At 41.1% G+C, this 15,356-nt stretch overlaps 1 protein-coding gene across 5 annotated transcripts in view; it reads right to left on the minus strand.

The window, feature by feature from the left end:
• The window catches only part of RALGAPA2 (Ral GTPase activating protein catalytic subunit alpha 2), a 328,251-nt gene that overhangs the window by 117,145 nt on the left and 195,750 nt on the right, over positions 1–15,356 (minus strand). For 4 of the 5 annotated variants that reach the window (XM_007961465.3, XM_037993998.2, XM_073008650.1 and 1 more), the window contains 4 exons: positions 12,375–13,146; positions 11,144–11,215; positions 5,303–5,426; positions 3,213–3,368 (listed from right to left, as the gene is read on the minus strand). In XM_007961465.3, the coding sequence (XP_007959656.3) occupies positions 3,213–3,368; positions 5,303–5,426; positions 11,144–11,215; positions 12,375–13,146 (1,124 nt within the window). Of the gene's footprint in view, positions 1–3,212; positions 3,369–4,849; positions 5,067–5,302; positions 5,427–11,143; positions 11,216–12,374; positions 13,147–15,356 lie in introns of those variants that run through there. The other variant, XM_073008651.1, reaches the window with a different exon arrangement.

The raw sequence follows: 15,356 nt of genomic DNA on the forward strand, positions 1-15,356 counted from the left end.
TGCTAAAAGATGTTAATGATTATCTGAGCCTTCAGTGAGTTGTAGTCTTTTTTTGCTGGTACAGGGTTTTCCCTTGATGTTGTTGGCTGCTGATTGATCAGGGTGGTGGTTGCTAAAGGCTGGGGTGGCTGTGGCAATTTCTTAAAATAAGATAATGAAATTGCTACATTGATTGACTCTTCCTTTCATGAAAGATTTCCTGTAGCATGTGATGGTGTCTGACAGCATTTTGCCCACAGCAGAACTTCTTTTGAAATTGGAGTAATACTCTTCAAACCCTGTCACTGCTTTACTAATTAAATTTATGGAATATTCTAAATCCTTTGTTGTCATTTCAACAATGTTCATAGCACCGTCACTGAGAACAGATTCCTTCTCAAGAAACCCACTTTCTTTGCTTATCCATAAGAAGCAACTCGTCATCCAGTCAAATTTTATCATGACATTGCAGTAATTCAGCTACATCTTCAGTCTCCACTTCTAATTCTCTTGCTATTTCTGCTACATGTGCAGTGACTTCCTTCATTGAAGTCTTGAATCTTTTAAAGTCATCCATGAGGGTGGGACTCTACTTTATCCAAACTCCTGTGAATGTTGATATCTTGATCTGTTCCCATGAATCATGAATGTTTCTAATGGCATCTAGAATGGTGAATCATTTCCAGAAGGTTTTCAATGTTCTTTGCTAGATCCATCAGAGAAATCACTACCTATGGCAGCCATAGCCTTATGAAAGTTCTTAAATAGTAAGACTTGAAAGTTGAAATTACTCCTTGATCTGTGGGTTGCAGAATATGGATATTTTGTTAGCAGGCATGAAAAACAACATTACGCCTCCTTCAGAGCTCTTGGGTGATGAGGTACATTGTCAATGAGCAGTAATACTCTGAAATAAATCTCTTATTCTGAGTAGTAGGTCTCAACAGTGGGCTTCAAATCTTCAGTAAACCATGCTCTAAACAGACGTTTTGTTGTTCCATTTACAGAGCACAGGTAAGAGTAGATTCAGCATAATGTTTAAGGGTCCTAGAATTTGGGGAATGGTAAATGAGCACTGGCTTCAACTTAAAGTCACCAGCTGCATTAGCCCTAACAAGAGACTCAGTCTGTTCCTTTGAAGCTTTGAAACCAAGCATTAACTTTTCCTCTCTAGTTATGAAAGTGCTAGATAGCACCTTCTTCCAATAGAAGGCTGTTTTTACTATGCTGAATATCTGTTGTTTAGTGCAGCCACCTCCATCAGAGATCTTAGTTAGATCTTCTGGATAAGCTGCAGCTTCTCCATGAGCACTTGCTCCTGCACCTTGCACTTTCATTTTATGGAGACAGCTTCTTTCCTCAAACTTCATGAACCAACCTTGACAAGCTTCAAACTTTTCTTCTGCAGCTTCCTCGTCTCTCTCAGCCTTCATAAAATTGAACAGTGTAGGGTCTTGCTCTGGATTGGGTTCTGGCTTAAGGGAATGTTATGGCTGGTTTGATCTGTTCAGGCCACTAAAACTTTCTCCATATCAGTAACAAGCTATTTCATTTTCTTATTATTCATGTGTTCACTGGAGTAGCACTTTTAATTTCCTTCAAAAACTTTTCCTTTATGTTCAAAACTTGGGTAAATGTTTAAAGAGGTCTAGCTTTTGGCCTATCTCAGCTTTCAACATGTCTTCTAATCGTTCCTAGCTTTTGATTTCTAGTGAGAGACATCCAATTTTTCCTTTCACTTGAATACTTTGAGGCCACACGGGGTTATTAAATGGCCGGTGGGTGAAGCAGTCAGAACACACCCAACATGGATCAATTAAGTTTGCCATCTTATATGGGCAGTTTGTGGTGTCCCAAAATAATTATGATAGCAACATCAAAGATCACTGATTACAGACCACCATATGAGATGATGATAATAATAATAATAATAAAGTTAGAAACACTGTGAATATTACAAAATGAGACAGACACACAAATGAGCACCTGCTGTTGGAAAAATGGTGCCGATAGACTTGTTTAAGGGTTGCCACAAATATCCAATTTGTAAAAAATGTTGTGAAGCGCAATAAAGTGCTGCACAATGAAACAAGGTATGCCTGTACACAGTCGAGACATCTGTGGTTGCAGTGGTGAAAAAGCAAAACCGTGCAATAAAGAAATAAAGCAGGTACAGTGAGGCCAATCTGCCAATATAAAGCACCTGGCTAATGGGGCAGGGGAAAAAAAGAATCAATTAGACCAACGGGCAATAATGAGGGATGATGGTCAGAGACATCGTCCCAGGCACCGTGCTAAGCAATTTCATAATTTCATAGGAATTATCTCATTTACTTCACTCAACAACCCTGTAACATAGGTTGTGTTTTTTATCTCACTTAATAGATGAAAAACTGAGGCACAGGCTGATGAAATAACTGAATATACATCTGATCCTTGTTGCACCTGTCACCGGGGTCTGGCTATAACCACCATAGTAGACTCCCCAATGGCCAGCCTTAGTCAGCACGTGAGGTGCTGCCCTCAGTCCCTTGCATTTATGTGGTAGAAAGAGAGAAAGGTGGGAATTCTAGGTTCCCCACCTGCTAGCAGGCCAAGTGACTGCAAATCACAGTTGCTCTGAGATGTTCTCCTCATCTGGAAGCTTACAGAAGCAGATCCGATTAGAGGTTTCCTTCCTAGAGTCAAATGCCTTTTCTTTTAAGGCGCTCCTCACTTTTAATACAGGGTCGCCCGAGTCAAACATCCTGCAGGTTGGAAGGTAAAGGCCAAGTTCCCTGGGGGAGGTTCCTCAGGGGTGGATAAGGTTTCCTTTGAATTCTAAGGAAAACTGGCCACAGAGCAAGTTGAAGAATAAAAGGTAAGGGGCAACAGTGGGGCGGCTGGGCAGCTGTGCACCTGCACTTAAGTTGACAGATGCTGCCAAATCGCTCTGTAGCAAGCCTCGGAGGGGCCTGCTTTCCCAGAGCCCCACTAGTACAGGGTTATCATACTTTGTAATCTTTGACAATCTGTGAGATCAAAAATGTCATTTTCCATCAGGTAATATTCACCGGAGGGAAGATCCAAAAGTAACATTTAAGACCCTTTCTTTCCCTAAACCTTAATCTCAGGGTAGTAGAGTTTAGAGGAAACCATCTCAGTATGCGTTCTACCTTTGTATTTGTCTGTCCTAGGAGAACCTCACCAACAAACCAGGGCAGCTAAGAATGGTGCCCGAGGAGATGCCTTACCTTTTTGGTGAGGGAATCATCTGAGTCTGACGGCATTCGAGTGGAAACGTGAAAAATCACTTCCACAGTCGAGGTAGCATAGTAAGGAGCTGTCTGCCCGGTGCTGCCATTGCGCTGAAGGCCACCCATGAACCCACAGTGGGTGGAGAGATCCACCTGACAAAGGTCACAAAGAAGAAAGAGTGAGGATCAAAAATGAGCTGTTCTTTCACTAAGCAGGACTGTGAATTCACAAAAACATCAATTATTTTCATTTTTATATCTTTCTTTCTGATTACAAACAAATGTAATACAAAGTTAGACCAGATTAAGATGTTAAAGAAATAAAAAACATTAAAAATGAAAGTGCTCTATAATCATATCAACTGAATAAAACCACTATCACACTTTTGGTATATAATCTCTAACTTTTTTCCCACCTGTATGTATAAATGTATGTGTGTATATATATGTGTGTGTGTGTGTGTGTGTGTACATAGGTTCCCTATTGATGGAATTTGGGGGTTTCTGCTTTTTTAAATCAGAAAGCACACTCAAAGGAGTGTTCTTCTAAGACGCCGGGTCAAAAGGTACCAATATTGAAAATATTCAGCAAACTTTGCTAAACTGCCTTTCAAAAGGGTTGAACAACCACTTTACACCACTGCTGAAAGTTTATAAGTCATAATTCATTTTAAAGTTACGGCATGAGTGTTCACTTCTTAGTGTCTTTATCCAAAATGTCTAACTTTTCATAGACTAGTATTCTTTCAGTAAAATACCTATTCTAACACATATGAAAAAAGAAATAGAAGAATCTCCTCCGTGCCAAATACAGTAAACATATACTCTTAAAACTCTAACTGATAATGTATGACTTAAAAATATATTAAATAACTATATTATATGACAAATTAGAAGTAGCCTTACTTGTAAGAACAATGATTTACTGGAAGTGCAGCAACTGTTAGACTCAAACCTACTTGCCTTAGTAAGGATGTTGTTTTGACTCTCATGTACTCTTACCCTGTCCCCATCCCTACCTCAGTCCCCTTGCTAGCACTGAGCTCTCAAAGGCACCCAGAAAGTTTTTCACAGCACAGGTACTCAAGAAACTAATAAAAAATAAGGAAATTGGCCGGATGCGGTGGCTCACGCCTGTAATCCCAGCACTTTAGGAGGCCAAGGCAGGTGAACCACCAGGTTAAGAGATCAAGACCATCGTGGCCAACACGGTGAAACCCCGTCTCTACTAAAAATACAAAAAAATTAACTGGGCGTGGTGGTGCGTGCCTGTAGTCTCAGCTACTTGGGAGGCTGAGGCAGGAGAAGAGCTTGAACCTGGGAGGTGGAGGTTGCAGTGAGCCGAGATCATGCGACTGCACTCCAGCCTGGTGACAGAGCAAGACTCTGTCTAAAAAAAGAAAAAAGAAAGAAAAAAAAAAAGTAAATTATTTTAGATATGTTGATTTCCATTGTAACTACTAATCCTTTCAGATTCTAGGAATTTTTTGTTTAGGTTTATGTTTTGGGGGGAAAGGGGTGTGTGTGTGTGTGTGTGTGTGTATAAATGTATATATGTCTGTATGTCAGAGTACCATTTAATAAAGAAAAAAATAAACTTTTCCAACATCAATCATCCTGAGATCTACCTTAGGGAAATAGGTTGATAGCTAAACCATCATGGCTATTATATTATATTTTCATTGCAACTTTTGACTTCATCCAACTCTTTCTTCATCTTTTCACCCATCAAGTCATTGACTTCTTCTTCAATCTCCATACTGTGGCCAAAGCCATTGCTTCTCTGCCCACATTTGTCTTCTCTTACTACAAACTGTCTATGGCTGGGAGAGCCCATCTGACTATTCAGTTCTGATAAAAAGCAAATGAAAAAATATTAAGAGGAAAGTTAAAGGAAAACAAAAGTTCATATATTAAATATTGACAAGCAACTAATAGATGTCAAATCCAATAAATTCTTCAATTCCAGAACTCTACCTATGCTATATTTGAATGCAAAAGCACATGTAAAAACGTATACAATGTCTACTTTGGACACATCTTAAATAGCGCTGGTCAATAAACACCTAGTGAATGAAATGCATTACCTCCCATCCAAGTCCAGCAACAAAGTCTTCATATGCTTGGCTTCCTCTTTCGTTAGAGAGGATTGAACACTTGTCTTCTTGACCTTCAGCAATGTAAAACACTGCGATTTTGTGTGTCTCACGGCTATAAATTTTTAAATTTAAAGGAGTTAGAATTCTTATATGTAAAATTTTACTTCACTACTATTAATACGACCAGCATGACTTCTACCACTGAGCTTACATTTACTGAGAACCTGCTAGGGGTCAGTCAGTGTTCTGAGATGGTCTGACACATAGTCTCATTTATTCTTCACAAACGTGCTAAAGAGATGAGTATTATTATCACCTCCCTAGCAGAGGTGGTTGAAAGGAGGCACAGAAAGTGAAACAAAAAGCACACCCAGCAAGCAGGGGATGGGAACTGCGGCAAGGCCATCTGCTTCCTGAGACCATACCCTCAGATACAACATACACTGACCAGCAGGTTGGGGAACAACATTTGGTAAGTTCTCTGTTTTTGGTAAAAAATAATCTTTTAAAGTATTTCAAATAGATATAAATTGTGAATAGATCTATGTGACTGTCCGTATTTAACTCACACTTTAGGCTACTGGGTGGTTCTGTGATTGGAACTATAAAATATGCCACGATTTTATGAGAAAAAGAATATCCTTCCAAGCAGAACACACTTAGGTATTTTCTTCATGAAGGGGTTTACTAACTCCTGGGCTCTGACTATTCTGAGGGTGCCTGACAAGGTGGACAGCTAGTCAGGGGAACCCCTTTTAGCCAAAACCCTCCATCTGCTTGTTCCAAGATAGATCTGGGATACTCTGGTATTAAATCAAGCAAAAGTGATGTGCACTTTGAAAAAAGAAGCCCTGCCATTTTCTCTTTTGCACATCTAGCATACTGCTTTGTATACAGAAGGTGTTCAGTTAAATCTCTGTTACTGACCAGATATATAGGTGATACATTTGAATGTATTAATAATAAATTTCTACAAATTATACCCTGGAGTAATGCGACAAAATACCTGGGGCTGTACCAAGCATTTGGTGATAGTTTAGAGATGAAAACATTGTTCTTATTCAAACGGAGTTTTAATTACGAATCATTCATTCCCTAGCCCAATCATCCAAGAGTTTTGGTTTTTTTAAAGTTTCGATGTCCACTTCCAGAGCGGTTCCACCTTTCTCCTTTTTTTATACTACATTCTGATAAATCTCATAGGAATAACTGTAAAGTTCTTAAATACGGAAATACTTTTTTCTGTCAAATTGTTTAATATTTCAACACTGTAATTTGATTAGATATCATATTGGTGGAACTGAGCTCCATATTTTAACAAATTCTCTAAGATTTCCTTCTGTGTGCATTATTTCTCTACTTAATAATCAGAACTAATTAACTCTCAATTAAAAAGTTACACAAATAACTGGAGGAAGAGAGTTCTCTCCTTTTACTAAGATAGCTTATTCACTTCCCCCATAGGTTATATGTAATAAACATATTTGGAAGAAGAATTAGAAAATACAGAAAGAAAAGAGAAGAATATAAATCACTAGCAATTTCAACAGATAAGCAAAGAACACAGCCGTTACACCGTTTTAGGATACACTTTTGCATGCACATGTGAGAAGTTACTACATTCTGCTTTACAACAGATTTTTTCACTTACAATATCTGTGAACACTTTTTTTTATTGTGGTAAAATATACATATCATAAAATTCACCATTTCAACCATTTTTTAGTGTGAAGACTTTTATATCATGTGCTTCTACAACAGAGGTTTAATGATTGTAACAACATTCCATTATATTAATATGTCATAGCCCAAATCCTCATTTAGGTTGCTTCTATTTTAAAAGACACTTTCACGTAATCTTTAATACATCTTAAAGATAATCTTTAATGTTTTTAATCTTTTCACAATATCTTTTTTTTTAGACAGTCTCACTTCATCACCTAGGCTGGAGTGCAGTGGCGTGATCTCAGCTCACTGCAACCTCCGCCTCCTGTGTTCACGTGATTCTTGTGCCTCAGCTGTCCCAGTAGTTGGGACTACAGGTGCGTGCCATCACACAACCACCACACCTGGCTAATTTTTTATTATTATTTTTAGTAGAGACAGGGTTTCACCATGTTGGCCAGGCTGGTCTTGAACTCCTGATCTCAGGTGATCCACCCACCTTGGCCTCCCAAAGTGCTGGCTTTATAGGCTTGAGCAACATGCCCAGCCCCAATATCTTTAATATGTCCTCAAAATAAATTTAGAAAGCTTGTCCTCATGCAGCAGGAAGCCCTGAAAGTGCCACACCATTCACTGCCCTGAGCAACAGGCAGGGGACACCAATGGCGTAGAATCTGGCTAGCCTATTCCAAGTGCTATAAAAATTTAGGCACTTGGATAATAACAGAAACCATAACCTAAGACCTAAAAGACTGCCTCTTTCAACAAAGGTGGAGAAGTAGAGTTATTCAATTTCTATCTGCAGGTCTCTCTACATATGTAAAAAATCCTCAGCATTTAATTTTTCTTTGTTTTATAGACTTTACATACATAAAAACCTCAGGTTTATCTACAATGTTTCAGTTTATTCTCCTTAAAAATCTAAGCTTTTTCCATTGCAGCTGTTCCTAAGTCCTTGAGCCCTCATTAACTCAATGTGGGAGCACAAGAGAGCTAAGCCTGAATGATGGGGCTGACCAATGTGAGTGTGAGGAAAGATGACCTTTAGTTGTAAACATTCATCAAATTTCACGTTCTCCAAAATGTTAGTACACAGAGAGCCTGCTAGGATGCAGAAGCTGTCTGGCCTTATTAGAACCATGCTTTTGAAATGGTAATTAGCAACATCAACAGCACTTCACATCCATAAGAAGTACACCAATGTATGAAGGAGCAGGTAATTCAGAAACACACATACATGAAATTAACAATCTCCCCTTCCTCATTAGAATGCACTGTTCTTTCTTATTAGGAATAGACCAGAATAGCTCAGTTTCCTTGTGCTGTCACATGAAAAAGCCAAAGGAAAGCATGATTTTAACATCCACCTCCCCATGTAGTGGCAAGAAGGCATTTATATCTAAAAGGGAAGCCCACTGTGATTTGTATGTACATTCATCAGAGCATTGACAATCTAGACCATAGCTGCAAGATAGCCTCAACTTTTCCAAAGAACATGTTAAGAAGGAACTATGCATCAAGAGCAGCGAGATAAATTGATAACAGAATTAAACAGAAATGTTCTAAATGAAAGTTGACAGACAAGGTATTTTCTTACCTGCTACCTGACCAAAATACAAGGCAGTCTAGATTTCTCAAAGCTGAGGAGTACCAGACTTATTTCTGGTTTCTTCAAAAAGAATCTTCAAAACACCTTTCACCTTAAAATGATACCCATTTGATGTCGAAGACACTAAATCCAGGAGTTGGGGTTTTAAGTGAAGGTTGATCAAGGCGCAGGGAGGGGACTGCCACTCAGCTATTCAAAGCTGTATTTCGCTGCAACAGTACCCCAGGGAGCTAATTCAATTGTACCTCATGCAACTAAAGTGCATTAACACTCAACAAATTGACCGCAATTACATGAAACCAAGTATTCACTTAATACTAAGAAGCCTGGAATAATTCAGCATATGCTTAAAAAGCTGAGTGTGGAACCCAAGTGACTGCTTATTTAATACCGAAGGAAGGAGGGAGAGGATGGTGAATCCCTGAGTTCTTCAGAATAAATCCCTTACAGAATTTCCATAGAAAAGTTGATCTATGTTCCTCTAGAGAAAAGGAATCACAAGAATAATCAGGAAATGGAATACAGTGAAGGACAAGGTGAGAAATGGCAGCTTCAGGTTTTTCATTTCTAATGCCTTTAAAAAATTATTCAAATTCAAATCTTTTACTGTTTCACCTGATAAGTCAGGAAACAAAGACATTTAAAATGGCAATGGCGCTCCAGGCTTCTGGACTGAGAATGGCTCCTTTATCCAGGTAAAATTACAAATGAATGTTTTAATTCTGTGTTTTTAAAAAAATATATGTATATTTCTTGATACTGAAATATTTATTACTCTCCAGAGAAGAGTAAGGCCACCTAGGAAAAAAGGCCCTCATATCCCCTTCTGCAGAGGGAATCAGGTTTGGAACAGCCACCCTGTCACATTCCCAAGACTTGGAAACATACACGAAACAGTTCATGCCTCAACATGTGTGTAAATATGAGATGCAATAAGAGGTCCTGAGTGACCTGGGAGACAGGTGGGAAAGTAGAAGGGTGAAGAAGAGAAAAGAAAAAAAGAAAAAAAAAAACCTTATGCCCTTCTGATTCCCATAAAATGGTCAATACAAACAAATCCATCTTAATACCACATGCTTCTGAAGGATGGAAACAATACACAGCTGTAAGTTAAATATTATTTTATCTACTCAGTCCTTAGTGACATCACCAAAGGACCTTTCTGAAATATAATCTTCCAAGTGTTTAAAAGAAAATTCCAACTGGACTTTGCCAGTTGGGTTTACATCCAATTCAAGAATTCAAAACACCAAAGAAGAAACACAGTTGTCAAGGTGATATGCAAATAATACTGACATGAACCAAGAGTTTGCTTGACAATAAAATTTAAGCATGTGTCACTTTGAGTTTTGATCAAAACTTTAAAATAAACAATAACACCATCACAAAGCCACTGAAACACACACGATGGTGAAAATATTCATTCAGCAGGCTATAACTCATCACTGTAAGTGCAAGCAGGAGAAGCTCACGATTTAGAAGAGAAGCGTGAGAGTGGACGAATGAAGGATTTAATGAATAGAATAAAGAGCTCTAGTAATTTTCTGAAATTCTAGGATATGACTTTGGTCAAGATAAAGCAGGACTCTTACTTCCTTTCTTCCTTCTTACTTCTCAGCCAGCAACTGCACCACCCTTTAAAAACATATAGCTCAAAACGGATTTAAAAATTTATTAGTTAACTAGTAAGAAAAATGTAATGAATAAAATATAGTGTGAAGAGTTGAAAAATAAACTTGAGGAAAACAACCTGAATTTTTAATTTGAGAGCTCAGAGAATATCAGAATATTCCTAAGCGGAATAAAAGGGGAATGAAGTTGTTTTTGTTTTTTTTTTTATAAAAAAGAGGTTTTTTTTAAAAACTAAAGATTAAGGAGGCAGCTTATTCTCTTCAAAACTTTGAAACATCTGTTATGTACCAAGTACTATACTTATTCTTGACTTAGATGATTTTGGAAACACACATTCCCCAAATCAAACACTTTTCATGGTTGTGAGCTCATCTATAGAAACGCTTCTGAGATAGTATAGAACAGGGGTGGATCTGAGAGTCTGGCCAGCTTTGGACAATGAGGCTTATTAACAGAGAGTTATTAATTACAATACACTGGTTTTAACCTTTCCAACACTATGAAGCCACAAGTACAGAATGTTAGCGCCTTGGTACACACCATGGATTTTGAAGTCAGACTCACTTGGCTTTAGATAATATGGTATGAGCAACCATGGGCTCTTTAACCTAGATAAACTTTTTCTTCATCATAAAGAGGTGGTTGCAGAGATCAAATGAGAATTCTGGCAGCCCCAAAGAAAGACAATCAAAAGTACAGATTAGGTGGGAGTGGTGACCTCTTTTTAGTGTACCAAACATGAAAGTTTATTCCTTATAGTAAAAAACACCAAAGGTATGGCATGCGCAAATGTCACCAGATGCTAGGTTACAGAACTATCCTTGGATGTCTCAGTAAGTGTATTCATTCCTGCAGTTGTATCTGTTATCCAAGAATACCCAGAGACAAACAGGAAAAAAGTGATTTGATATACTTTCACATACCACTGGCGGGAGTCCAAATTTTTTAGCTCTCTCAATAATTTTGAATTTTTCTTCAACAGATGAAAATTCTTCCTATAAAGAAAAAAGGATGGAAGAAAAACCATGTGATTACAGAACCATTTTGCCACTTTTCAATCAGTAATTTAATAAAAATACCTGTCACCCATCCTCTACCACCTCACTCACAAAAGATTTGTGATAGAAACCTACAGAATGAACTCCATTCTCCTTAAGACATGCAAAGGTATAAAAATTCCACTGGCATCCCATTACTACCCAGTGACACAGATGGCTCTTTGGTGAGTGTTGTGACTTATATGCATGTGACTGTGTGACTATGTCTGTTTCCAGTGTCAGCTCTGCTGTGAATCCCTTTTCCCCGCCTCTGTTCTTAAAAACTCCACTCCACTATCAGGGTGCAGCTCAAATCCACCCCTTTCCACAAAGTCTTCTCCATTGCTCTGTACTTCCCATTGGATTTAATCATTACTCATGAACTCCTGGGTCATTCTATCCTTTATCAGAGTTGTATTAGGTCTATCTCCCACATCAGACCTAAGGTTAGACTGTGGCTTATTCACCTTTGTAGTTCATTTGCTTCCTGCATGAAGGCAGAAACAATAATGGACAAAGCAATAATTAAAACACACACTCTCAGCCAGGTGCAGTGGCTCACACCTATAATCCCAACACTTTGGGAGGCCAAGGCGGGTGACTCATGAGGTCAGGAGTTCGAGACCAGCCTGGCCAACATGGTGAAACTCCATTTCTACTAAAAATACAAAAAATTAGCCAGGCATGGTGGCAGGCGCCTGTAATCCCAGCTACTCAGGAGGCTGAGGCAGAAGAATTGCTTGAACCTGGGAGGCGGAGGTTGCAGTGAGCCAAGACCACACCACAGCACTCCAGCCCGGGCAACAGAGCAAGACTCTGTCTCAAAAAACAAAAAACAAACAAACAACCACCACTACCACCGCCCCCCCCCCCCCACAATGTTTGATATCCTTTAAAATATCCAACATGTTTGGAATTCAGTCTGCACACCAGTACAGCATAATTTCATTTCTAGCTTTAATTTAGTAGCAGAAAATAAGCTGCAAATGTTAAAATAAAGAAAAATCTCCACTCTTCTCTCTTCTCCAATCTTTTCTTCTTCCCCAACCACAAACTGATAAAAAATACAAGTACATGAAAATAATAAAATAACTGGAGGTCTACCATGGATTGTTACCTTCTGTCCCAAGAATTCATTCCCAAGTCATCAAGCAATAGCCTGCAGAAATAAAAGGGTCCTCGGGGCTCCACTGGGGAGGGCTGCCCTTGGCTGGTGACTTTCATTGCAGAATCGAAGTTATGACTCTGGATATACTCATCCTCCTGAGCATTTTGGCGCAAAATGACCTCGATAATTTCCTTCTCTTGGTCATAGTTCATGCCACATGGGGGTAGGGAAGGTTCATTTAGATTTAGCTGTGATGGTAAAAGGCATTCAGGACTTGTATGGCCAATGTTTTCAAGTAATTTGTCAAGAACATCATCCCCCTCCTCAACTTGAGAAGAGTCTTTCTGAGGTCCAAATGTGTCATGATGCCAGCTTGAAACCAGAAACGAAGGATTTCTTCCATTGGGTGCTAAGCAGCCTTCCAAAGGTCCATATAAAACCTTACCATCCCAAGAGTACTTCCCTGAGATATCCCTCACAATTACTCTCACATCAGAGAGACAGCCCACTGGTGATCCTCCTGCCAGTCCTTCTGTGGGTGTCTGAAGGTAGGAGATGAGGGTGCTATCGTTAAATACAAACAGCTGCAGGTTTGGGCTTCTGAACACCTCAGAGGACAGCTCAGAGCCTTCCACATGGGCATTGTCGTGGTTCTCACTGACAAGGCTGTGCAGTATGGCAGGGCCCCCACTGAGGGGGTAGTGCCCCAGGTGGTTCACCAGGTGGGCCATCACCATTCGAGCAGTCAAGGGGATCAACTCCAAACTTCTTCTCTTCTTCTCTGTAAACAGCAGTAAAGAAACATAAAGAGTCAGTGGTGAATGAAGATTAAAACTCAACTCCTTTTTTGGGGAGGGGGGGCAGGGGGCAGTTCCAGTATGGTATATTACTGGCTTTTAGTGTGCCTCAGCCACTTAGAAATAGCAACATAGTGCAAAAAGATCAACTCTCTGAGCTTTAATTCAAGAAGGAAAATGGGGATTCACTGGAATCATGAAGGATGTTCCAGATCTCAGGGAGGACAATGCAGGCAAACAGACCCTGTGATGGCATCCAGCTGATGTAAGTGAAGCCCCAGTACCTGAGAAAGAGCCTCCCTCTGTAATTTACCTTTCCACTGGGGAACCAAGCAACCCAGGCCAAGGCAGAGAATGATGTTTCTCCCAAGCCCCAGAGCTATCTTGGGGACAGGCTTGGAGGTGCTGAGAGGAAAAGACACCAGAAAAACCTGCAGGCATTTCCTAGATCCAGAACTGAGAGATTGGAGCACTTGCTCTGGAGTGGGGTAGGGACTTCCACCGTCAGAACTGCAGAAAGTGCCTCAGCAGCAGGCACTGGAATTGTGCTCCTCTCAACTGCAGGCTTGGGGTGGGAGGAGAGAGCTGCTACAGCTGAAGTTTCTCCTGGGCAATGAGATTTGCAGCCAGGGCCAGCTTGGCAACATAGAATCAGTCTGCATGTGTCATTGCTGAGTGCACCAGACTGCTCCCCTGAGATCATGGTGCAGCAGGGCCCTCTCTGTTCCACTCCCAGGCAGGACTCCAGGCAGTAAGGGCAAACGCTTTCCTAGACTGGCGGCCTGAGCTGCCCCAACCTTCCTGTGCACACATCATGGTACAGTACGGCCCTCTCCACTCCGTGCCTAGGCAGATCTCCAGGCATTCAGAGCACCTGCTTGCCTGGACCGGCAGCCTGAGCCATGCTTCCCTTCCTGGACATAGATTGTGGTGCAACAGGGCCCTTTGTGCTCCATACCCAAGCAGATCTCCAGGCATTCAAAGCACCTGCTCACCTGGACTGGTAGTGTGAGCTGCTTCACCCTTTATGTAGAGATCCTGGAGCAGGGGGACCCTCTCTGCTTCATGCTCAGGAAGGTCTCTAGGCACTGAGAGCTCCTGCTTGCCTGGTTCAGCAGCCTGAGTCTCTCCATCCCTCCTCTGCTGAGATCCTGGTGCAGCAGAACTCTCTCCACTCCACACCAAGACAGATCTCCAGGTATTCGGCACATTTCCTTGCCCAGATTGGCGGCCTGAGCTGCCCCACCCTTCCTGTATGGTACAGTGGAGCCCATTCCACTCCATGCCCAGGCAGATCTCCAAGCATTCAGAGCACCCACTCACCTGAATCAGCAGACTGAGCCAGCTTGCCCTTCCTGTGCAGAGACCACGGTGAAGTGGGGTCCTCTCCACCCACGCCCAGGCATATCTCCAGGTAGTTGAAGTGCCTGCTCATTTGGGTTACCAGCCTGAGCCACCCCACCTTTCTTGTGCAGAGATTGTAGTATAGCAGAGCCCTTTGCACTCCAAGCCCAGGCAGACTTACAGATACCTGGAGCACCCAAACCCACTCTCCTGATCAGGAGTTGAGGTACCCCTCTGCCTGTGCAGAGAACTGGGAGCCAAGGAGATTTCCCAGCTCCATGCCTAGGCACATCACTGGGCACCTGATGGCCACCCACTGGATTCTCCCTCAGCACTGCTACTTGTGCCCAACACCAGGGGAGCTGTAAATGAGCCTGTCCAGTCTGGCTCAATCCATCTTGCCCCCTGCCCACCCAGAGCTAAGCAGGGAGCTCAGACCACTGTGCACTCCATGGATCACCCCATTGCCTGAGGCAATAGAGAGCTTCTCCTGGTAAACATGGATCAATTATATATCTGGCCACATCACCCACAGCCAGCTTTTACCCATAAACACCATCTACTGGCTTATAGGTCAAATTGCACAGCCCAATATAAAACCTGCCGACAGAAGTCCATAGGGCTATAGAAGCAAATCCAGAAGATGGCAGATTGGAGGCAGTGTTAGCGTGCCTCTCCCACTGGGAAGGACAGAATAGTGTGTAGAGATTTGCACTGTGAACTTTTTTCCAAGGAGCAATACAGGAACTCAACAGGAAAACTGCAAGAATCCACAGACCCTTTGAAAGAAGCAGAAGGCTGAAGTCTACTCCAAGAGACAGGGGAAAAACTATAAATCCTCAGAGTGTGA

The sequence above is a fragment of the Chlorocebus sabaeus genome, chromosome 2, assembly GCF_047675955.1.
Source record: "Chlorocebus sabaeus isolate Y175 chromosome 2, mChlSab1.0.hap1, whole genome shotgun sequence".
Lineage (NCBI taxonomy): Eukaryota > Metazoa > Chordata > Mammalia > Primates > Cercopithecidae > Chlorocebus > Chlorocebus sabaeus.